Here is a 25,025-nt window from a genome sequence, read left to right as displayed (position 1 = left end):
CGTCGGCCATTAACCCTTAAGTATATCTGCCTTTAGAGGCCCCGGCATTTATTCCATCACAGAGAGAATTGTAATGGCTAATGGGTTCATTTTGCTGTGAAATTTGGTCAGATAATGAAGAAAATCACACCAGATGAAAATTTCAGGACTCGCTTAAATGATTCGATAAATGTATTATTTTGTGATTAGCACTGGCTTTGAATGTTTCTTTTCTCTTTGAAGCATCAGTATTTGTATCAAAAATCCCCTTCGCCATGATGCGTATCATTTTCCTGGAGCCGCGCACCTTTCCGTCTTTGTTCAATCCGTGGTCAAACCAGTTCTTCTAATATGTCACTCATCGTCTATGCATCTCCACCAGGAAATAGTTTACTCTTTTTTTCTGCAGCAGTCTTCTCAATATCACCCAAAAGCTTGGGTCATTCTCTGACACGTTTAGGATCCCCCCCTAAATGTCTTTCATATACCTGGTGTCTAACCAAAATTTTTGCGCGACATGGGGCGGGGGTGGGGTGTTTTCAAGGAGCCCGACCACTGTTAGAAACTGCTCCCCAGGGAAAGTGGGAGTGTGTTAGCCTGGGGCCAGTGCTGGGAGTGCAGACTCTTCCTGAAGAGCCCCTTCCAAACTCTTCCTGGAAGGGCTGTTCTCAATCGTGTATGACAGCTTGTGAGAAAATGCCTGTTTTATTTTTATTTTTTTTAACTTGTTCTGTCCAACAGCTGAGCAAACAGATTAGAGCTGAAAGCCTTTTGTGTTGGACAGGTTTTACCATCACAAGAAGAGGTTGTATAGCTTCGAGAAACCAGAGTGTAGATTTGTATAAACCCCTTTTTGTTGTATTATTTTTATTTATTTGTTACATTTAGTGTGTGGGGAGGGAGAGGGGCAGAATGTGATGGGGGTGGGGGGTGGAAGAGAGTAAAAGGAAGAGAGGTGAGAAAGTGGGGTATACAAGTACTGATTTGAATAAGTTATTATTTTAAGCTGTAACAATTATACCAGATCTGCTGGAAAGACAAATATTACATTAAAGGTGAAAATCTGACACGAAGATGAGCGGAAAATATCTGTCCATCAATACACTGTGGGTTAGGAGGAGGGATGAAGCAGACAGGGAGCAGTGTACATGTGCACGAGGGGGTGGAGATACATGCATGCTGCCGAAGTGAACCGTATGTTCATAAGGTGAACCAGATCCTACCCAGCCAGACCAGGAGACGGGAGAAGAGACCCCCAGGCCAGGAGCCCCCCCGGCATCCGGACCCAGGCAGCTCGGGGGGGGGGGGTCGCCCACCCACCCAGCCAGGCGCAGAGAAGGCCCCCCTACAGGGGCCCCCCCGACGCCCAAAGGCATAAGCGAACCCGGCGTCCGGCCCTCAGGCCACAGGACATGAGTGCTTAGCCGTACCAGGCGGCAGCCATGGGGGCCACCAGGCGCTGGACACCGAGACAAGGGCCAAGGACAAAGCCAGGGCCCTGGGAACCCATGAACCGCCCACCACCCGACCACCGCCCTGTCTACCCGAGCCAGCCCCGGCACCCGACCTGAGCAACCCAGAGCTCGCCGCGCACCCACAGCCATCCCCCATAACCCTACCCACTACAACCCTCCCCACTTGCCATATTATCTGAGCCCCCCTCCCCAACCCCCTCAATGCCCTCTCCCCTCTGTGATGGGGAGGGAAATCCCCAGAGGATCCCAGCGAGCCAGCCCCCAGCCTGTTTTCATGGGTTGGGAATGCTGCTGCACAGAGTGCAGGGTTTTAAAGAAATACTCAGAAATACATGAACAGATCAAAATACCACTTTGGAGGTTTTTATGGTGAGGAATGAACATTGTAATACACTTAAAAGCTCAAAACGTTGATTTTGCATTGTATAGGCCCTTAAAGTTGGAGGATTCACATGTAAAATATTTCCTCCAAACAAGCAGTTGCACTAAATTTTGAATCGTCTGCTGTGTTAGGGTTTTTAAGGAAAGACCAGACCAATTTTCATTTACCACCCAATAGACCACCAAATCTGCTGGACCATTTCAGAGTAAATGCACACTTGATGAAAACAGCAGGAATTGGCTAAAGAAGACTGTATTATCTTAACTAGAAATGACAATTTATCTAATATTTGAGCTTTTTATTTTCACTGAGAAAATTATTGTATTGATTTCTCCAACAACTTTTTCCTGCATTCAGCTCCCCCCCCTTTTTTTTAATCAAGCAGCGCAGCAGTCGTAACAAAATGAGCACAGTCAGTTACATTCATTGAAAGGTAGCCTTGGGAGGAAAAGTACAAAACATTTTACATATGAATATAGCACTTGGCATGACAGCTACTCTTAACTCCTAGTGAAAAAGACACTGGATCCAATTTTGTCTCCTTTGTTAGATTTTTGTACAACTAACACAAGAAGCCCTGCAGACTTTTTTGGGTTTACCGCAGTTACTCTGTTTTTTTAATAGCACAAGACCTATGAAAACCCAAACAGAAGATGTGCTTTGAGTCAAAGAGTGACATTTATTTGATGGCATGCTCGCCATCAATTTTCTTCAAATTTCAACAAACACAGAGGAGATCCCTCTATAACACAGCAGCAGTGAGCTTTTGCAGTGGATCATAACAGAGAACTACACAAGTACTCCCACAGTTACCCTGTTTGTTATCACAAGCTCATTACTGGACAGTGTCTGACAAAAAACTCCAAAAGGCAGCAGTGGCAGGCTGCCAGATTGGCCGTTTCATCTGTAGGCTCACGTTTGGCAGAGTGAGGAAAATTAAAGGCAGAAAAAAAAGGACTGGTGCTGAGAGAGGCTGTCTACTTTGACAAATACACATGTTCCCTAAAATGAAATACGAAAAGCAAAAAACACTGGAAAAATTAAAGCATGAGTCTTCCAGGATGAGGAAAGCAAAAAAAAGACAACAATTCGACATTGGGAGTAAACATCAAATAAAATAAGGCTTTGATTTGGGAACAGAACCATCTCAAAAAAGAAATTCATGAGTGATGATGAAACCCAGTGAAAATCCAGACTGGTGCTAGTCTTAATTTCCTAGGTCATCTCCAAGCAACCTACCACTACTAATTCATCTTGATGGAACATCTTTTTGTGCTTGTGCATGTAGAATATATTCCATTTGTTGGCCTAAAGGCAGACACCAAAGCAGCGGGGCCAACAGTGATTAGGTAATCTGCATTCAGTGTAATGTTTAGCATACGGGACCTCAGGCTTTCCCAGAACTATATTTATTCTTTTATTTATTATAGTTTCATAAAACCAAACAAATTACATAATGCGGATGGGGAATCTGGGATTAATTTTGAGGCATCTGATTAGTAGGGGGTGTGCATATGTGTGTGTAACGAGGAATTATTGTGCCTAAGAATAAGCTAAAAAGCCTAAGGCTTTGACTGCAGTCTGGGAGGCTCTTCTTACCTCCATCAGTCCCAACCAAATCTGTGTTTTTACATTTTTTGTTTAACAAAATTAAATAATTAAACCTTTTTTTTTTTAAACCTAAAGTGCAGATGCCAATTAATTCTAGCATTAAACCTTCATATGAGCAAGAACTGTTCCTGGTTTCTACAAACAAGTAGAAGAGGGATATCCTGGTGACCTATCAAAATAAGCAGGTAGAAAAGGAGCATCCCAGTAACCCCATAAAAAGATCAAGTAAAGGAGGAGCATCCCAATGACGCCTCAAAATAAGCAAGTAGAAGAGGAGCATCCCAGTAACCTTTAAAATGAGCAAGTGGAGGAGGAGTGTCCCAGTGACCCCTCAAAAAAATGCAGGTACAAGAACAGGGTCCCGGTGACCCTTCAAAACAGAAGAAAGTCCCTGGCAACCCGCTCAGGACAGCTGAAGAGACAAGGCAGAAGGTGGCAGGGTGACCTTGGCTTAGCTAATGCTCACACTAACAGATTTATTAGGAGTACAAAAAAACACATAACTTAGCAACCACAATTGCAGTTAAGGTTAACGAGCAATTTAACTTTATTAAAAGCAATAATTTGCTATACCGCATCACTTTTTATGAAAATGAGGTTACTCTACTGCAGTACTCTGATGAGGTCCAGTGAAATCCGTCCCCTCTGAGAGTCCACATTGAGGACCCGGACCTCAACTCGCTCCCCAGGTCCCAGCGCCAGGCTCCGGCGTCGCTGGCTGACAGGCAGCTTATCCAGAGTTATCTTGCTCTTGTGGATGAGGCCTGAACGGCCCACACCAATATCTACAAAAGATCCAAACAGAGTAGTGTTGTCCACCCTGCCCGTCAACACCGTACCCGGCTGGAGATCACTTATGGACACAATGCCTCGTTTAAAGTCCGGCTGCCCAAAATCTGGGGAACAAAAACAGATCAACTCAGACAACATCACATATTTAAGTTTGCAAAATGATCATGGTGATTTATATACATTTAATTTTTACATTACAATAAAGCACAGGTGGCAGCATGAAAAATGTTTTGTAGGAAGGTTAAAGACAAGCAGCAGAAGAGAATAAGAGCTGGGTTAGGACTCACAAACAGATATGATATTACAAGCAGAAACTGAACACTTCCCCTTTTTATTAGTATTCTGTTTAGTCTTTTAGTTTCTAAGGTCTTCTTTCCTTTCAGTGCCCTTAAAGTATAAATAAATAAATACATAAATAAACTAGACTTCTTGGAAATAGTTTTTGGAAATAGTTTTCCCCAATTATTCAACCAACAGCACTGACTTTATCCAGCAGCATCAGCCCATCTGTTTACTCAGCTGATCACTGACATATTGTAATTGAATATGCCCAACCTGAAAATGAACCTTGAAGCTGTGTTCCTTAATTTTGGGAAAAGTTAGTCAACTGTTCAGACACTTTTTTCTGGTAATATGAAACCATAAAAAAAGTAATAAGGCAGCTTTTAAATTGTCCAGCCATGAGAACAGAGAAAAAAAAACGTTTCTGAAGCCAAGTTAATAAATTACATCTCTACCTCTGTTTGTTTTGCCTCCGCCAGCCAAAAAAGTGACTCCACTGGGCAAAAATGTACACACATGCACATCCACACACACATAACCATGCATGTATACACACACATCCATTCACATACACATTTTGTACGAACAAGTATCTATTAATTACATCCAATAACTTTACACAATGAGGTGGAACTTCAAAAATACAAGGTATTTAACTGATTAGGAAAATGAGTTTCTTACTCTTAGTAGAATTTAAATAACCAAAGCATGCAAAAAAGCTATAATTAACTATGTAATAATGCTTTTTTTGTTCAAACATCTCCTCATTGTGCATCTTAAAGAAGAAAAACACCTATTATATCAACAGATATCCTGCAATGATTTCAAAACTTCCTTTGGATATCGCTGACAAGTGTATTTTGGTTTCCTTACTGAATTGTAACTTACTTTGTCGAATGTCAAAGCCTGGCGGCTGTGTGAGGCCGTCTATGATGATCTTGAGAGTTTCTGGTGTGGTGTCTACGACTCGGGCCAGTTCCTCAACAGAATTTGTCTTAATCTTGCTCTCCACACAGTGCTTCAAGACTGCACTCCCAATCTGGTCCACACTCCCATCCACAAGAGAAAGAAATCTGTTCATGAAAGGGACATATATTAAAAGATCATAAAATAAAACACAATAAATGAAAAGAAAATGAAACAACAAATAGAAAAAGACCCCAGAACAGACCAAAGGTTTGAAACAAAAAACTGAAAGTGGCAGATAGCAGATCTATTGAAATAAATTAAGAAATTAAGAAAATTCATTTTCTAAACCCGTTTTGTCCCTTTCGGGGTCACGGGGCTGCCGGAGCCTGTCCCGGCCACTTGTGGGCGAAGGCATTTAATTATTGTTTTTCTCTGCCTCTCCTTGTTGTATACCACGCTCACACACCAAGATCGTGTACTATTTATAATGATTGCACCTTTACAAAATATCCCATAGCCGTGAATTAAATTAGGACAATTGTTTCATGCTCCCAGATTTACCATTTTCTAATTTCACCCTCATCCATCTTGGCATTGTCATGAAAACACGCCTATTTTACACAAATGAGGTACATCCACAACAGATCGTAAACACCCTGACACTCTGTCTAATGACATTGCCTATGCCATGACTACACAGCCAAGACAGGACTTTCCTGCCAGTCACACTAGTATAACTTTATCCTGGCATGTAACATCTCACCTCATAATGTCTAGACACTCAGTCAGATTTCACCATTACATCTAGTGCACTTGAAATATAAATCTCTATTAATTGTCTCCACTATAATCCAAACAGACATGGAAACAAACTTGCTCAAGTACCAAAGTAGCAAAACGGAGTAATGGAAGAAAGATATATGTGTGCGTTGCACATACTGCATATTTTTTATAGCAGACACTGGGCACAGCTGGTGAAAGATGTGAACATGTTTTCCTCTACGCATGTGTTCTTGTGTGGACCAGTTGGGTAGCGTCCATGATGGATGTCGGTCACTGGAAGCTTGACGCCAAACAGACTCCGCAGCTGTCCACCGCATGATGGACACAACAGGTGGGGACAGACACTCAGAAGACTGACTAAAGCACAACGTTGCTTAGAAATGTTCATTTGGCCCTGGTGAGAACACTGCATGTATGACACTAAACAACTTGTGTACAAACTTTCGTAAGACATAGTTGTCCACTGTCCCAAAGAATGGCCTTAGCCAAATCAATCCTCCAACAGGGATAAAGTCACTACAAAGTAGGAGAGTATGATAAAAATAGATATTGCTGAAGAATCAACACCTCTAGGTCTTAATGGATATCAGTATTTACTGTGGTTGCCTCTCTTCGGTATACCCAAACTTTTGTTAAATAAATATCTAGTAAAAGGTAAATGGCATTACTACAAGTTAAATGGTCTTGTGATGGAGACATCTTTTGATTGAGTCAGAGATACAAAGGTTACATTGTTTTTCCATGACAATGATTTATTTTTTCAGTTTTACAATTTGCAAACATTGACTTTCTGAAATTTTACTTGGTAAATCTCAATTCCAAGGTCTGAAGAGAACCAGTCATGGCCAGTAGGTACCCCTGGGTTTCCTCCTTTTTTTTGAGTTTTTCTCCCCACTGTCACTCATTGCTGGTTTAACACAAGAATTAGACCAAAAACTTTGGTATAAACTGTTGACCACTAAAAAACCTTTAGGTATTTTGAGTTGTAATTCATTCATCCGTCTTCTAAACCCATTTTGTCCCTTTCGGGGTCTCAGGGTTGCTGAAGCCTATCCTAGCCACTCGTGGGCGAAGGCAGGGAACATCCTGGACAGGTCGCCAGTCTGTCGAGGGCTGAATTGTAATTATTTAGTTTATATTTAGGAGCGCTTTCAAGTTTATTACAATTGGGTTTTTTATACCGTACATTAGCACAAATTCTGAAACAAATTCCTCAAAACTACCGCTACATACTTTCATCTGATTGTTTTTGTGAAACTAGTCTCATCCGTTAAACAGGATCCAATGAGTGAGCAAATCATTCAGGAGACATGGTGCTTTTATTATTGACATTGTGTGTGATGCAGTGGTATTTGAAGAAAAACTAGTAGTTAAGAGGCCTCCACCACAGTCCCTGCATCTGTATACATATGGACCCAACTGGTTGAATAAATATTACATTTTAGCAAGTTGCTAAGAAATCCAACACATTCTTAAACAAAGATAGAGAAACAGTGTTTATCTATACATTTTCGCCAACAGGCATAAGCCCATTAATAGGCAAATTCGCCCACTATCACAAAAGCTTTGTATAAACATACCGAATCATATTATTTCAAATTTTCACAAACTTTTGATACAAGATAAATACAAGTCTTAAAAGTGCAGGAGTCAGCAGTGAGGTAGTCAAGTGTTTTTTTATTTCTGAAGTTTGTATGGGCGTGCATATAGTTTCAAAAGGGAGGCTCATGTGTGGGCTGTGTGCAGTAATGGAGGATCCAATTCCACTAATGTGATGAACATGATATTCTTTACACACCATAAAGACACAACACACATGCATGCTTACACACACACACAGGTTCTCCCTTTTTGATTTCTCACTCCCTTTTAATGGTTGGAGGCGAGGAGGTGGAAAAAAAGACATCTTACTGATGCCCTCACATCCAATAATCCATTTCAATTTAGGTCTTCCGGAACAATGAGGTTTTTGTGTCAATAAACTTTGCAACCTCAGGGTGGGCTTTATATTTCATCTGAATTTTCATCTTATTTCAAAAAAAGCCATGCACTAAAAAAGGAGCTAAAATTTAAAGTAATTAACTGAACACATTCATTTGTACCTGCAAAAAGACACATATGTTGCAAAAGCAACAACAAACAAGGACAAAATTTTGTCCAAATGAAAACAAGAAAAAACTAAAGAGTTAAGAGGAAAACAAGATGAGTTGTAGACAAACAGATGTAAAGGTGGAATCAATTCCTTAATTTGTGTGAAGTGTGAAGGTTTTTCCTGCAGAATTATTCTTCAAGTGTTCAATTGCATGTTAAGGAAACAAGCATAAAGTGTTTATCTCCTAACAGATTATCTCATTTAAAGTTCAACCGGTTTTTTACATTACTGTTATATTCTTGCGCTTTCCTCATCCTCAACCGTAGAAAGTTTTTAAAATCCTATTAGTACAATCTGCACTGTTAGAAAAGTATTGACAACTAATGAGTTGAATAATCTAGACTAGGGCAACTTGGAATATGCAATCTTACACTCAAAGAAAAAATACACGTCATGATCAAGAAAGAAAAAAAAAAAAGAATCTTTATACATTTTTAAACATGTTTTTTATGATATTTTGAGATTTTAAGAAAAAAACTTTTTTTTTTATTTTCCAGGAAAAATGCTTGACTGTTGTGGCTTTTTCCCACTTAAAATATGAAACTGATTCATATAAGTGAAACTCCTTGTGCAGATCTGGCTGCGACACACAGCTAAAGAACAAAAAATGCATCCTTTCTTGTACCCTTTCTCTGTGATGGTATAGCCTTTCATCTTTAGATATTAGCAGCACAATATAAAACAAGAATGCAACAGAAAAGGCAAAACTAAAAATACAAAAAAAGTCTAAAAATTAAGCTACCTGGGTATTTTGTGAAACAATTCTTATTGATTTATTTGATACATTGTTAAAAACTCAAATGCCTTAAAGACATTCAGCCATTTGAGAAAAAAAATTATTATATTAAATTAATTTTATCTGTATATGTGCACCCATACATTATTTCACACACGTTTACTGAGACCATTAAAGCTACATCAACAAAAGGAGAGCAAATCTTGAAGGCACTTGTGTCAGAACCTATGTAGACTAAACAAAACTGAGTGACTACAGCTGCAAGGGAGAGAACACACAAACACATATATGCATGCACGCCCAGTCAGAGTACAGGGACTGATGTTCAATGTGCTTTTGATATTAGCATCAGCAGTTCTAACAATCATTTCTCACACAAGGACACACACACACCACACTACATGCGTTCAAAGCCAAAGCCTCTTCTCTTGTATCCCGTGTCTGCGTAAATCAAATCAGAGTCCTTCACCAGTATAACAAACCCCATATGTGATGGTGTCAAATCAGCTTCATCTTAGCCTGAACATGCTCTGGCCAGCAGGGTAAGCTGTTGTACAAGTGTATGTGTGCATATTGGTAGGTTTGTGTGTTTCCTACCTCTGCGCCACACTGTAGGACTCTGGATGAATACAGGTTTGATCCAGAGGGTTTAATGAATCGGCCGTTTTGACACCGGTTTTTCCTTTACACTTCTTAGTTGCTGCTTTCCCCGTTACTGTTGCTGCAGGCTGCGGTGAGGATTTCACACTGTTCCATAAAAATAAAAAAAGACAGTTAAGTATTTAAGTTTTTACACCAAAAGCTTGATTCTGTTTAAAAACTTGATTGATTAAATCACAAAAAAAATAAAAAATAAAAATTAGAAAAAGAAAAAAAAATGCAGATAAGCAAAAAAAGTTAATATTTATTTTTCTATGTGGTTTTTAACATCTGTGTAAGTGCCATGCTGGTTTGTACCTCTGCAGAGTCTGAGGGTCGATTCTGATGAAGCCAGCACACTGTTGGTAGGACTTGGGCCCCATGCCTTTGACCAGCTTGAGCTGCTCCCTATTGGTGAAGGGACCGTTCTGCTCTCTCCACTCGGTTATATTGCGAGCTCGGCCCGCATTAAGCCCTGCTACGTGCCTAGAACACGAAACAACAAATTACCGGGGGGAAATGCATTTGAGCATATTTTTATAGGTCACCTTACCTTACAGGTCATTTAGCCTACGCACGGAGTGCAAACTGTTCTGTGTTTGAAAAGTACTTTCTTCACAGAAAACCAGGCTAATCAAAGTATGTGGTTTCTTTGCAGCCATTTCTGGATATTTTCAACTGTGTTTTGGATTTTTACCCTGCCAGAGAACCCATGACCTGCAAATGAAGCCTAGGTTGGGTGATCAAATCCCATTTTTGTGCACTGACTAATGTCAACCAGAATAAAGCAGCCCAAAAAAAATAACTACCACTCAAGATGTTTAAATACAAGGTATGGGAATCTCCTTTCTTTCATAATGTTAACAATGTAATTTTATGTTTATATATCTAACATATATTTTTCTAGAAACTTTGGAGTTTAATAAAATAACTTTTAGCAAATTCAAGTAAAACCTTTTTTAAGTGGCTTGTTAAGCCCCTTTTTTAAATTCTAAACCTCAAACCTTAAAAAAAAACACGTATGGTGTGAACAAAAGTAGTTTTCATTTAATGGACTGAATGGCTGAAAGGATTATAAATATTACCCCCTTTGGCAATTTTTGGGAGCTGAACCTTTTTACCTAAGATGTTAAACAAATGATCTTTTTTAGTTATAATTTTCAAATACGGTAGTTGATTTAAGTGTTTGGTCTTTTTTTGCAAAAAATGTTAAAAAATATTGATATAAATGTTCTAATTCTTACCAGAAAACACAACAGATTCAAACACTGACAAAAATGAAGCTTCAAAGAATAACTGGAAACACACAAATTGGCATTTAGAGAGTATATATGACCCATGTTGGTGAACCAAAGTAGAGAGGGAATGTGAAACTGAATTACCCTCTTACTGCCCACAGTGACTCACTCTCTAAAACACATTTCTATGTCAACACTCCATATAATACCTCAGTCATCAACACGTACGTGTGTGCCTCTAGTGTGAAAGTAAGCAAAGCATAACTGGTGGCAGGAATGGAAAAAGCTAACCTGCACAGCAGACAGGTAAACAGATGACCTGATGCCTGGTCTTCAGATGCCAACCTTTTTTTTTTTTCAGTTTGTTTCACCTGTAAAAAAATTCTAATTTGTGAACTTTCTGCATACTTCTCAACATAAGCTGCAAAATGTACAGCAAATGTGTGCTAGACAATGATTTCAAAGAGCACACATGCAAATTAGCGTTTCATAAAAGTGCATATGTCTGTGTCCTATATTGCTTTTGTATTGATTCCGGTCAACCCACTATGTGAGTTTAAAGAATCAACCAATATGCTCAGCAATCCCACTTCTTCTGTCAGAATTTTCATGTTTATCTAAAATGTGCATAAAGACAGTGCTGTGTAAAGGTTTTGCCATCTATGAATCACTTTTATCTAACACCATCATGGACGCACTTGACTATTACAAACATTAAATATACCAAAAAAAAAAAAAAGAATCAAAGAGGAAACTGGACAAATAAAAACACTAACCAGACTGGGACAGTCCCTTCAAAACACCTTTAAACAAACATTTTCATCATCAAATAAAAACACAATATATTTTTCACAAATTACTGCTGTTTTACCTGCTTAAAAACTATTGAAATAAGAATTTATTTACTCGTACGCAGCTTTTCAGATGTGCCATAGTGAAGTTGAAATGAATACCCATTAGTTTACTTGCAAACGGCTTTACATTTATCTTTACTTATAATCTACCTCATCAGTATCTCAGAGCAGATGTTGATGTCCACACCGACGAAACTCACACACTCCTGCACCACTCCCTCCAGCGCTGCCTTCAGAGCTCCAGCAGACACATCATGCTATAAAAACACAATGAAGAAACATGTTTGTTAACACACACCCAAAAAAAACTATTGAGCAAAAGAGTTTACCTTTGGTTTCAAAAGTGAAAAGCAAAAAAAGATTAAAGATTGTATCTGTTATTCAAAGATGAGGTAGCGGTTCTAAACACACAGGTACAGTCTGCTGCATTGGACAGTTTTCTTAAACAAGCTTAAGCCCTTACTCAAATAACAGAATTATTTTTGCTTTGTCCTTCAGCAAAAATGTTTCATTAGTTTTACAAAGCACCTTCTTGTTTTGTTAGGTACTTAAACAGAGCAAACTATATTTTCATTTGTATACATTTTTTTTATCTGCTTTACCACTTGCTTTATAATTTCTTTTTCCAAGAAAACTTGCATCAAACTTGTTTTGATGACACTTGTGTCAGATCTTAGCTAATGTCCATCATGTCTCTTTAGTCAGTTCAAAAGCTTTTCAGTAAAACTATGCGTAGACATGTAGGAAGGTTAAAAATTATGGTAAAATATGCAAATGTTCATACAACAAACATAAAAAAGAACAAAAATGCCTTATAGAAGTAGTTGCTACTACCCTTAATTGCAGTTAAACTCTGAAGCAACAAACAACACCAAAGAACAGTTATTAGGGTGTCAAATGCCGACTATGTTCTTTTTATCATCTGTTTTTTATGACCAACACTACCTGGTATTGTGTTTGTGGTGTGTGTATGTGTGTTGTTTATAAAAACGCAAAACACTTGAACTAAAAATAGTCCAATAAAGACAGTAAAAACAAACATATATAAGACTGTGTTTTAAAAGCAGTAGTTCAAACAAAAAACATACATAAAGTATGGAAACTAAAATTAATGCTTTTTTTTATTTTAGTCCCACAAAGGTTAATGTAAAACTGTTTTATGGGATTTTAAAACTATGCAGGGACATATAAGTCTTTGGAATTGTGACACCACCAACATTTAAGAAATACAGCTGAAGACCCATGCCTCAGCAACTGTTGAGAAATAGCAGACACTTTATGGCAGACTGCTGTTGGATCTCTCCATCAATGTGAATATATCCGTGCATGAGTCCCTGTGTTGTGAGCAAGAAAGAGCTTAAGACAAGCAGAGTAGGCCTGTAAAATGATCAAGCTGCCAACAAATACTTGTAAACACACACAACTCTAACCAGAAAACAGCTGTTCATCACAGCACAGCAAGACAGGCAGACCCAGAAGAAAAGGGACTTTAACAGTAATTGAGAGAGAGAAAACATTGCTCACATTTCTGCAACATTAGCAAGTACTGTAAGTTGTCTGACTTAACATTCACAGATACAACCTCTGACATGTACACTAATACAACCAGTTATTTCACTTAGAAATAGTTATGCAAGCTATTTTTCTTTATAAAAACCCTGTGGAACTCTAATATAATAATAACAACCCAGATTTTTAAAGTATTTGTAAATCTTCATTGAAATGTCTTTTTAAAAACATTTTACAATTTCAGCTTTATACTGAAAGAGTTAAAAGTCAATATCATTTAACGTTAGGAAGTACTTAGTAAATCGGCTTTTCTCTGCTTTTGTCAACAACATTTACAACGGAAACAGCTGGAAACATTTTAACAGAAAAAAGTACAATAATCTTCTCTTTCATTAGAATTAAAAACAAATAACAATGTACACAAATACACAATGTAGCCACATAAAATAGACTACACACTCAGCAATAAATTCATATTCTTCCAAAGCAAAAGACTAGCCTCTTTAAGAGTTATTCATTTTTGGTTAATGGTATTTTCTCAATAACAAAATTCATGTGAAGATTTTAGAAATCCCTATATACTACTGTATAAATGTATAAAATGGATCTGCAAGTATAAAAAAAAAAGCTGAACAGCACTCAGGTGATTTTTGGTTCATTTTAGTTCCCTTTAGGACTCAAGTTTTTACTTCTAAAGGGAAAAAAAAAATTGTCTGAGAAGCATCATCAAGAAGGAATGATGAAGAGGAACTCAATGGTTATACCAGAAGAAAATATTTCAGACAAGAAGAGGAGGTACGGTATGTAGAATGAGTTATGAGCTGGAGCTCAATTACTGTGTGGTTACATTCCCACTACAATTTAACACAAGATTGTTTGAAACAGCATAGATATAGAAGACATAGAACGCAACATAGATATTTTTAAGAGCAACTTCAAAATGAAGTTCTAACTGCATATATGTACATAGGTAGAGAATGCCTTTTAATTGATTAATTTCAGCTTAACAAGTCATAGGCTTTAGATAAAAGTGTTTTCTGAGCATTGACAGAGACAACGAGGTGTTAAAAAATAAAACATAATACATTTTAGAGCTGTTTAGAAAAAGGTATATCAAAACAATTACTTGCTGGTGTTAATGGCCTGAACAGAAGTTCACAGTGCTAAAAATAAATCAACAGTCCAAAGCAAAAAAAAATGTCTCATTAAATAGAAAATTCTGATTTAATTGATTAATTTAAGATAAATGAAAGTCTGACTCTGCAAGACGCAGAAACCTTTTGTCGTACATGCACAACTGAAAGACAGAAAGATGTCCATTTCACCTTGAAACCCCAAATATGCAGAGTTTTTCCAACATTTCACTTTGGATAACTTTTTCTGGTGTCTCACAACAGTTGTTGTTTGATTGGTGAAACAGTTAGCGAGTAGTAAACGCTGAAAGATGTGCATACTGAAAATAAGAACGGGGTTGAGCGGAGAATTTCAACCTGAACTAAAAAAAGTAAATGTTCATTTTCTGTCTTAATCTCTTTAGTAATACTATAAAGAGTAATAATAAATCAATTCCTGCTTTGAAGATGTTCTCTTTATCAACTAACCAATTTATGCCATTGGTAGCCTTGTAATGTGCCCATATGTTGCAATGTATTGCATCTTGTTCATCATAAACCAGCCTTTAGGCAACGGTACTGATTTAGCAAGTATATCCATGCAAACATATTTTAATGTTTCTATACGTACAACTTGAAATTAGAGGCTCTTACAAGCTCCTATTGTAACCACAAGTGGTGAATTTTGGCCTGTGTCCCTCAAAAACGTGAGTTTTTCAGTTTATATATGGATCTTGTTTCCATTACTTAGGGCAAAATGAAAGCTGACTGACAAACATTAGAGAACAAATAAATGCAATTTAAAAACTCTGATTTATCACCTCAATCAATAATAAACTGTCTGCAGAGTGAAAGCCTAGTATACTCTTGTGTTTTGATCTTTAGTCAACACTGTTCAAAAAGATATTTAAATACAGCCAGAATCCAGAACTGTATATGATTGAGTAAAAGGTTGAGGTTTTACCAATACTTTTTTAGGGCTTTTTCACTCCTTCATTCTTTAGTCTCAACCGTCAGACCCAAACCTCAAAGTCATTCAGAACCAATGGACTGGATCAGTGTGTGTGAAGGTCATGTTTGGATTGGCCTTAAACCAGCTAAAGTCAGCCAACCAATAGGCATGAACAAAGTGCTTCTGTCTGCACCACGAGAACTTAACGGCTGCAGTTACCACACGTCAATCAGAAAGGGGAGGAAAGACACATTGATATAAAAAAACAATTAAAGACAGAAATGCAAGGCAAGCATTATTTCTCTGTGTATTTCAAGGATAAAATAGAATATATTTATGACCTTTGACGGAATTCAAGCATTTCTATTTTGATTTGAACTTCTACAGCCCTAAATTGCGTTGCAGGAAGAGAGACGTGAGGGTCACATGAGGTAAATAAGAATCAACATGACTTAAGAGGCAAAGCAGCTGCCTACACCTACTGTGCTAACTGATATTAATGGCTGAAGTCTTCAGTCTGACAGTAACTGAAAAAACTGGTATGGCAGAAAATCACAAAATGAAAAATGAAAATTTGACTATCAGACCACACAAAGCATCATGTTGAAAAAATAAATGTCTGCATGTTTCTGTAAATTTTTAAGCCATTTTACTATTCAATGAAAAAAGAAAATTTGGGGCACATTTTATTGTTTTAGTCTGTGCTTTCTTTTATCATTCTCAGACCAAAGAACAGTGCAGGAATGAACCACATCTGCAAGGTTAACTAAAAGTCAATTTTTTCTTGACTGACGGCTTGCTCAACGCCTCTGGGAAAACACTGTAAATTTTCTGCTGTGAAAACTTGGCAGAGATTCAGTGTGCATGTTTGTGCACATAAGTGTGTGCTTGTGTAAGTGATTGTTTGGCAGGAAGCTGTGTCATAGTCATTATTCAACTGACAAAAGTTGGGGAAATATAAAACCATTTTATTGCTGTCGTATAACTTTCTGGTTTAAATTTATGACAGATAATTAACAGATTAATTATGAGTAAATTGAGACTAAATTGAGAGTCTTTTCAGATTAACTGAAAAGACTCCAAAGAAGAACAGAATTAACTGAAGGAAGTCCAAAATGAACATCTAAACTTCTGAACCCGTTTTGTCCCTTTCGGGGTCATGGGGCTGCCGGAGCCTATCCAGGGGGCAGGGGACATCCTGGACAGGTTGCCAGTCTGTTGCAGGGCCACAAATCACACACCCATGCACACTCACATTAACACCTAACATTATTTTGGACGGTGGGAGGTATGGCTGCATGATATGAGGAGAGCTTGTGATATGAGATATTAGTGATTATATTATTATATTGCGATGATGATATAATTTGCGATAAATGAACAAATAGCAAAACAACCAAAAACGTAATTTCGTTTCACACATTTAAGGTAACCATTAATTGCAATTTTCACTGACTTTTGTGATCTGGGTATTACACTGCTTGATATCGCGATGACAATACATTTGCGATTTATTGTGCAGACCTAGTGGGAGGAAGCCGGAGAAAGCCCACGTATGCACGGGGATAACATGCATGCTCCACACAGAGGGGTCCCCTGATAGTGTTCTGTTTCAGGTCCCCCAGACAGGACTTGACCCAGGGGCCTTCTTGCTGTGAGGCAAAAGTGCTAACCACTGCACCACCGTGCAGCCCCAAAATGAAAGTCACCAAGTTAATTCCTTTTGTTTTTTTAAAGGTCAGGAATCAGAGATAGAAGCATACATTTTCTATAATTTCAGCAACAAAAAGAAACTAGATAGGCTATCAGCCAAAAGTGTTGAATAAACTAAAAGGTGCTGAAAAATTGTCTTCTACCTGCGCAAACAAATGAGATATTTTTAGCTTCTGACTTTTTTTTTGAATTGAATTCTAAAACTGATCAGTTCTTTTCCCACGCCTTAATAAGTCAAAGGAACTATCAATCACTGTCAAGCTTCCCTCTCATGCTTATTTGCCGTGTCTGTTCCTGTCTCCCCTCTAGGCACTACTACTGAGGAGTGAATTTTAGAATGCCCACACAGGACAGAAACAGGATACTCAATCAGAAAATGGCTTGCTTGCCCTAGCTGAAGGCAAAAAAAGAAACCTAGATTAGACACTTAAATGTCTTTTAACACAAGACCAGCCAGGTCTGGACAGCTTTACATCATTGGCTAAAAAAAGTTTTTTTATTTTTTATGAAAATATAAAAAATTCTGACCCTACCATCTGAATGTCACAGCGGAAAATTTAGACTCATCATACCACACAACCTTCTTCCAATCTTCTATTGTCCAATTTTAGTGAGCCTATGTGAATTGTTTCTTCTTCTTAGCTGACAATAGTGGCATCCGGTGTGATCTGCTGTAGCCCATCTGCCTCAAGGTTGGACGTGTTGTGCGTTCAGAGATAATCTTCATACCATACCTCAGTTGTAACCAGTGGTCAAGTTACTGGGTATTTTTTTTTTTTTTAAATTAGCTTGTCTGGCCATTCTCCTCTGACCTCTGGTATCACTAAGGCATTTTTGACCACAGAACTGCAGCTCACTGGATATTTTCTCTTTTTTTTGGACCATTCTCTGTAAACCTTAGAGAGAGTTGTGCGTGAAAATCCCAGTAGATCAGCAGCAGCAGTTTCTGAAATCCTCAGACCAGTCTGTCTGGCACCAACAACCATGCCACTTCATTCTGATGTTTAGTTTCAACTGCAACAGATCGTCTTAACCATGTCTACATGCCTAAATGCATTGAGTTACTGCCATGTGATTGGCTGATTAGAAATTTGCATTAACGGGCATTTGGACAGGTGTCCCTTATGAAGTGGCCAGTGAATGTATAGATCCACTATTTCATAAGCTTGCTCTTAAAATCAGTTTTTTCTTTCCTTTTTGGAAAATTAGGTTTTCTGGCCCCAACATGTTTAGTTTTTCTGCGTTACTTCATAGTGTGCTTAACTGATCACAAAAGCCACTAGATTTTGAAACATTCCCATGTTCAAAAGAAAGATGTTCACAGCGTGTAATAACCTGCAAGTCTGGGTACTTCATAAGAAATAAAACAAGTAGCATTTACCTTAACTCAAACCAAAAATTGATCCCAAATCAAGCTCTTGGTGCTCCCCAACTAAGTAGCACCACAGAAAAAACTGGCTTGAAGAAATGGAAGATGCGAGGCATGTAGAAGCATGGAAACACTACCAAAAAGCTGAGAAGGAAAATGTGGAGATTGGTTGATGAAGCCAGGGAAAGAGTGACAGTTTCTTTAATATCCGGCTAGTGGGCAGTGTTGTCTCACACAGCGGTGTGAGTGTGTCTGTGTGTGTATTTTCGTGTGTCTGTTGGGGATTACCCAGCTGTTAACAGACTACTACAAAAAATACACAGAGTTGAATTACATAAGCTTGTATGATAAGCCAATTCTGCCAAGTCTTAAAAAGAAATGACACATTTGTCCATGTAGGTGTTCAGATCTTTAATAGGAGTACATTTTAAATGCACTGTACTGTTTTGACTTTTAGCTTAAAAAAAACAACTATGGCATCTTGCAATATTGGTAACCAGCAAAAGTTGCCAGCCAGCAGTGATATAGTGAAAACCTTGTTCCCACACCAATACTTGCATTCAATCCGATTTTAATGGGCCTTACTTTTTCAGCCCTCAGCTCATTTCCGCCTTTCTCTCAGAGCTGTCACTCAATGGGTCAGCAACGGGAGAGAAAAAGAGCGCCTGCTGTGCCAGCTGTCTAGAGTTACATCTGTCCTGATGCGTGGTGAGTCTAATGGCAATAAACTTTCAGAAGGCTCAAACTGCCAGTCACACAAAAGAGCAGACATGCATGAGTGAAGATTTCCCACACATACGCATTCATCCAGACACCAATGCATGTGCCTGTATATTTAAGCAAATGAACACCCAGGCATTAATTCTGTGAAGGAAAGTGTGCACTAGTATGTTTTTCCTTAACTCACACAAACCTTAACAATGTCTCATCTCATATCTGTCAGCGGCCAGAGTTTATTTACTCGGTTATATTATCATTTGTTGACCTAGTCACATGATCTGACAGCAAAAGGTGCAGAGCTCTGGACACCCCAGAGAGCCTGTGCAGAATGTGACGAGAGACAAGGACCTGCTATCCAACACACTCAAAGACACACATAAAACACACATGCACAAAAGCAATTGCACTTAAAAAAAAACCTGCTCTTTTTTACACTCCAATTTCATTTTTTTCTCTCACACACTTTCATTTTTCCCCTTAACAATTTTCTATTAACTTTTGTCCCCAACTGCTGTTCTTTATAACTTCTTTGTCACTTTTTTCTTTCCTCCTTTTGACTTTTTACTGTTTTTTCTTGTTAAGACAGAACTATAGTCCAACACCAAAAAATTAAATATTGCTATAACATGATAAATAACTAAATTGAAGCAAAACTGAGCTCCTCCCAGCCTTTCCTGTTAAGGATTTCCCTTAAAGCCTTTTAGGCACATATATTTTCAGTGAAGTTGACAATTTTTGTCATTTTGTGTTGTCATTTTCCAAACAAATTCTTAAAAAATCATTTTAAAACATTGTATATTTTCTATTTGATGTTTTTTACAAAGGCAAAACCCTCACTCTCTTTCTTTAAAAAATACACTGCTGAAGCACAAAGGATCTTCTCACGCAGCAACGCTCAATGATTAAATGTGCTTCACATCCTCAGAAACAGGAATTTTGCCACTTAAACATGACGCCTCAGAATTGGTCAACCGAGAGAAAGAACACAGAATCTGTCCATAACCAGTTAAAGTGGTTTGGACATCTGGCAAAAATGCCACCCGGACACCTTTCTCGTGGGGCGTTACATGCATGTCCAAAGGGGGAGGAGGCCCTGAAGCCGACCCCGGACACCCTGGAGAGATCATATCTGTGGCCTGGGAAAACCTCAGTATCCTCCCGGTAGAGCTCAGACAAGCAGAAAAAAAGGATAGATGGACGGAAGGGCTTTTTATTGAGTGTATTCTATTGCTTTGGTAACTTTAACCTCTACATTTTTTTATCTTTTATCTCTTATCTTTTCCTTTTATTTGTTGTTTTTAGCCTTTTTTCACGCCTTATTTTCCTCCCTTTGTAACACTTTTTCCATGGAGTTTATATAAATTGAAACTGATACTGAACTCATAATAGTGGAGATAAATAGACACGCTCAAGTGTTTTCATGAAATACTTCTAGCGTATGGAATTTATGCCTTTGCAAAACATACAGATAAAGTCCAGCCATCAGACAAGCAAAAACAAATGTTCAAACACACGTCATGCCTAATCTCCATAAATTGAATTGGTAATCCCAAATATCATCTGTTGACACAGCAAGTTCATTTTTGTTCTGCTCTCAAGCCATTTCATTTTTCTTTCTCCATATATGCTTTGCTGATATATCTTCTATCTTCCATTAATATCCCCCTAATAGCTAAATAGCCTTTTTGTAAAGCTGAGGTTAGTAGAAATAAACAAATCATATCAAAACTCTAAAAACTCTGCCAAGCAAAACACATAAAACAAAAGGTCCTCAAGGAAGTCTTTCGACAAAGTGGTTTATTTGTTTTTTTTTACCTGAAAATTTTGATCCCCGTCTGAAGCATTATTGTCATTGATACTAAATGTAATCTCTTCACATTATATAAATTGTTCACTTTGAAGGAGAGTAAGCAAAGGAGGAAAAAAGGAAACTCTCACCTGATATGTCCCAATCCCTATGTGTTTAGGATCAATCTTCACAAGCTCACCCAGTGGATCCTGAACACGTCTTCCAATGGACACTACATGTGTGCACACAAACACACAACACAAATGTGAGACTCAAATTATGTGATTGCATTATGTGTTTTGTCTTTCATGAACTCACATGTAAACTCGGTTATTAAATATGCAAATCTATAGTGCTTGAAATTACTGGATATGTAAATTCTCCTAATTCAGATGCAGGGCCTGAGGGTGAGACAAACCTAATTGTAAGGCCTCTGAACCAAGCAATAGTTAAAGATGCCTTTTAACTTGAGTTTTTGCACATAATATTTGGCTTTTTGATAAATCTGCTGGAGGCTGGACCAGCAAACCTAAAAGCAATTGACCCACTTAGTGAAACAGCAGTGCAAGAAAACATAACCAAATAGAAAAATATTTTCTCCTGATACTATAAGCAAAACAAAGTCATAGAAATCATTAAAAAATAACCTTGTGATAGCATGTAATAGATGTGTAAAATTAACAGTAGCAGCTGTTCAATGCCAACATCAAGCAGAATAAACCAATGAATTGTCAAATGATTTCCAACAATGCTGACTGCAGCATTGATTAAAATCACAAATGTGCTGAAAATAAATAAATCACAGAGTAACACTGGTGTGTTTGATTTACTTGCTAATCCAGTTCTATTGAATTCTTTGTGAATCGTTTTTCTGTAGAGCAACAAGAAACATGTTTTGCTTGCAGCAGGCTGTGGTCAGTTGTCTCTTTTTAAGTGGGAAACACATGATGAATGAATTAATGGATGCTTAGGAAAACCTATTCAAATATTTGTCAGTTGTGCTTTGGCTATGATGCCAGCCTCTCTAATTGGATGTAATAATACCAGAGAATTTGTTGAAATGTTGCCCATTTGTTTTCAAATTTGCTAGCTTTGCCAACCTTGGCGAGACACGGGCTTGCCTAAAATGGTTCAAATAGATGGGAAAAAGAAGCGTTTGAACTGCATATACAATATAGAAACTTTTAAAACTGACATGCCAGTCAGAAGAGCCAGTCTGTTTCTAAATGAAATTTCAAAGGTTTCATAAAACAACCCCCAAATTAGCTTGATATGACATGATGAATGTAACCACAGAGACCAAAAATGGTTTGGAAACCAGACTGCATGAATTGACTTTCCACCAAGCAGGTTTTTTTTAGAACTGACCCTTAGTTCATTTCATTTATGAACTTGCCTGAAACCAGAAAACAATTAGTCCTTTAGTGAATAAAACATTTTGCAATAAGATGTTGAGATCCTAGAGTCTAGGTCCTATAACTTTAGCAAAAACTCACACATTGTAGTTTTTAACACATTATCAATTTTATGCTGATTTATTTTCTTTATTACAACAGCTCTTTATTTCCATTATTTTACGTTTTAATAGACTTTTTTTTTAGAGATTTTTTGCAAAAGGAAAAAACAAAATGAGCACTTTATTAAAAAGTATAAAATTACGTACAATATATGAGTAAATTCCATAAAGACCAAACCAAACTGAATAGTTGGAAAATTTAATTGATAAATTAGCATTTAAAATACCGGTAGCCCTGAATCGAACAGATAGTCTAAAACAAAACTTCTCTGGCTGCTGTATACTGCATTGTAAGATAAAATTCCTCCTAATTCATGGTTGCACAAAAAAACAATTAAACAAACCACAAAAAGAATATCATTTAGTAAATAAAGTTTTAAAAGGATGCTCCAAAAACAAAGCATTACAAAGGAAATATCACTGACCAAAACCTATGGCATACAGTTTTATCCCTTTCCCGGACCTTCAGGTCTCTTCCTTCTCACTGTTGTGTGTACAATGTGTGTACAGTTAAACCTTTGAAGTTTGTGTTGATGTATTTCTTTGCAGGACATGTGTCAGATTTATATCTCCAAGGAGGAAAAGACAAAGCAGAAGAAAAGGATGGGATATAAAAGAGGGAGTATGTCTGGAATCAATGGGTCTTCTCTCTCCTCCGGCTGCAGCAGGAGGCTGCTGGCTGAGATAATATTTAGAGAGGGATGAAGTTTCAACCTTAACCTTGCTCAGTACACCAACAGACCTCTCCAGCACTCTTTCCATTTTCCCTTTGTCTCTGACTTTCTGCCAAGTCCTCTCAGTGAGGAGATGAGTTGTAAAGGCAGTCCAGCATAACTCTCCACTATTCATTAAAAGTTTATGAGCCAAATATAGTAATATCAAAATGGGAAAGGAAGTTATGGTTTTTATTAAAAAAGAAAGTGAGAGGCACAGAAAAGCCCAAAGCAAAAAAAGCACTATGGCTAAAATAACTGGAGTCCACCAGGGGTCCCTGATCTCCCTTTCAAAGTAGAGAAACTTGTAATGGTTTTCAATGAGCCACTACCTCTAAATGTATAAAATCAATATGATAAAACTAAAATGGATTGATGTGTGGTTTGTACCATTTCTGTTTCACTGTATGTTGGCAAATATGTTTGCAGAAGGCAGAGGGATTTGTTTTTACATTCTAATCCCTTTCAAAACCCGTTTAATCTCTTTATCAACATGAGTTACTTTTACCGATTGTGCAAAAAAATCTTTTGCAAGGTCGAAATCTTTAAATCCTAAAATCAATTGATGAAAGTGAATTGTTTAAATGAAACTAACTTTTACCTAAACTAAGACAACTACAGATTTTATGAAGGAGCTATATGAGAGTTTGAGGCAGCCAGCCATTAACATTCCAGCAAGAAGAACGCAGCACACATGTATTGTGTTTTCAAATGAAGACAGTTCTGCCTGGTTTCATGATCTACCTGCACTCCTTAGGTTAGGGTCCAAGTCTGGCATCTCTTTGACTGCCTCAGGACTCACACTGTAGATGGAAGCTCCTGCCTCGTTAGTTATACTGTGAAAAGAATAAAACGTTTTATTCTAGAGGAAAGTTGGGGGGGAAAACGGAATGACATGATAGCTAAGAGATATTAAAACAGACTTATCCAGTGACGGATTGAGAAAAAGAATGGGGTTTGAAGGAACAACACAAAAAGAGGAGTTGGGGGAGAATGGTCATGGACAGGTTGTTTTCTTTTACAGACATAATGGCAATAAGTGAAAAACTGTCACTGCCTTGTTCCTCACAAAACCTCATGTTGGTCCACATCTGATGTAATTTTTCCCTTTGTGCTCCATCAATAATGTTATGTCCGAATCCATTACTGACAAGTGAACAGGAGCCATAAGGAACCCTTTTTTTTGCCAATTACATAAGCCAGAACTTTTTTTTTAATTCTTTGGTTTCTGTACAATGAGGATGGATGCATGTGATTGGTATTTGGGTGTATGGGGAAGGCAATGATGTGAACAAGATAGTGGTGATAATCATACAAAAATATTATTATATTGTTACCATACTTTGTTCATGGTGAGTCGTTTAGTTGATGTAGATTTAATTGTAAAAGGAATGAAAAGAATAAGGGGAGGGCCTTCCAAAATTTAAGCTGCTTTTTTAGAAATGATCATTAGTATTATTGATGAGTTAAGATTAGGGTTGTTGTTAAAGCTTTTGAGAAGTTTTCTTTTATCTTCACTTTTGTAATTTGCATGTTGAAAATAAACGGATAAAAACAGAAAAAAGAAGCAAACGTAAATTTTGTTAGGAACACTTAAATAGACAAAAATAGATGACACTCAAAAAAAAGCAACATAAGCAGTTGAGGTTTTGAAAACATGACAACCTCTTCTAAGTGCAATTCCTGGAACAATACTGCCACCTAGAGGTCATTGGGGTCCACTGCTGTTTTATCTGTGTAAGATTTGAGCACCACCACAACACGTTTATCCCTTGTGCTATCCTATGGGGTCCAGATGAC

The 25,025-nt window shown here is 37.7% G+C and overlaps 1 protein-coding gene across 1 annotated transcript in view; it reads right to left on the bottom strand.

Moving 5' to 3' along the window:
* Positions 1 to 2,495: 2,495 nt before the first annotated feature.
* The window catches only part of srbd1 (S1 RNA binding domain 1), a 48,621-nt gene continuing 26,091 nt past the window's right edge, over positions 2,496 to 25,025 (bottom strand). Inside the window, exons 15-21 of the mRNA XM_023963391.2 lie at positions 23,970 to 24,061; positions 21,146 to 21,228; positions 11,983 to 12,089; positions 10,059 to 10,226; positions 9,699 to 9,848; positions 5,410 to 5,594; positions 2,496 to 4,343 (exon numbers count right to left, since the gene is read on the bottom strand). Of these exons, the coding sequence (XP_023819159.1) occupies positions 4,051 to 4,343; positions 5,410 to 5,594; positions 9,699 to 9,848; positions 10,059 to 10,226; positions 11,983 to 12,089; positions 21,146 to 21,228; positions 23,970 to 24,061 (1,078 nt within the window). The 3' untranslated portion in view covers positions 2,496 to 4,050. The remainder of the gene's footprint in view (positions 4,344 to 5,409; positions 5,595 to 9,698; positions 9,849 to 10,058; positions 10,227 to 11,982; positions 12,090 to 21,145; positions 21,229 to 23,969; positions 24,062 to 25,025) is intronic.

Source organism: Oryzias latipes, chromosome 15, assembly GCF_053564925.1.
Source record: "Oryzias latipes strain Hd-rR chromosome 15, Olatipes_Hd-rR_3.1".
In the NCBI taxonomy this organism is placed as follows: Eukaryota; Metazoa; Chordata; class Actinopteri; order Beloniformes; family Adrianichthyidae; genus Oryzias; species Oryzias latipes.
The sequence above is the reverse complement of the archived record's forward strand: the minus strand, read 5'-3'. Positions and strand labels throughout refer to the sequence as shown.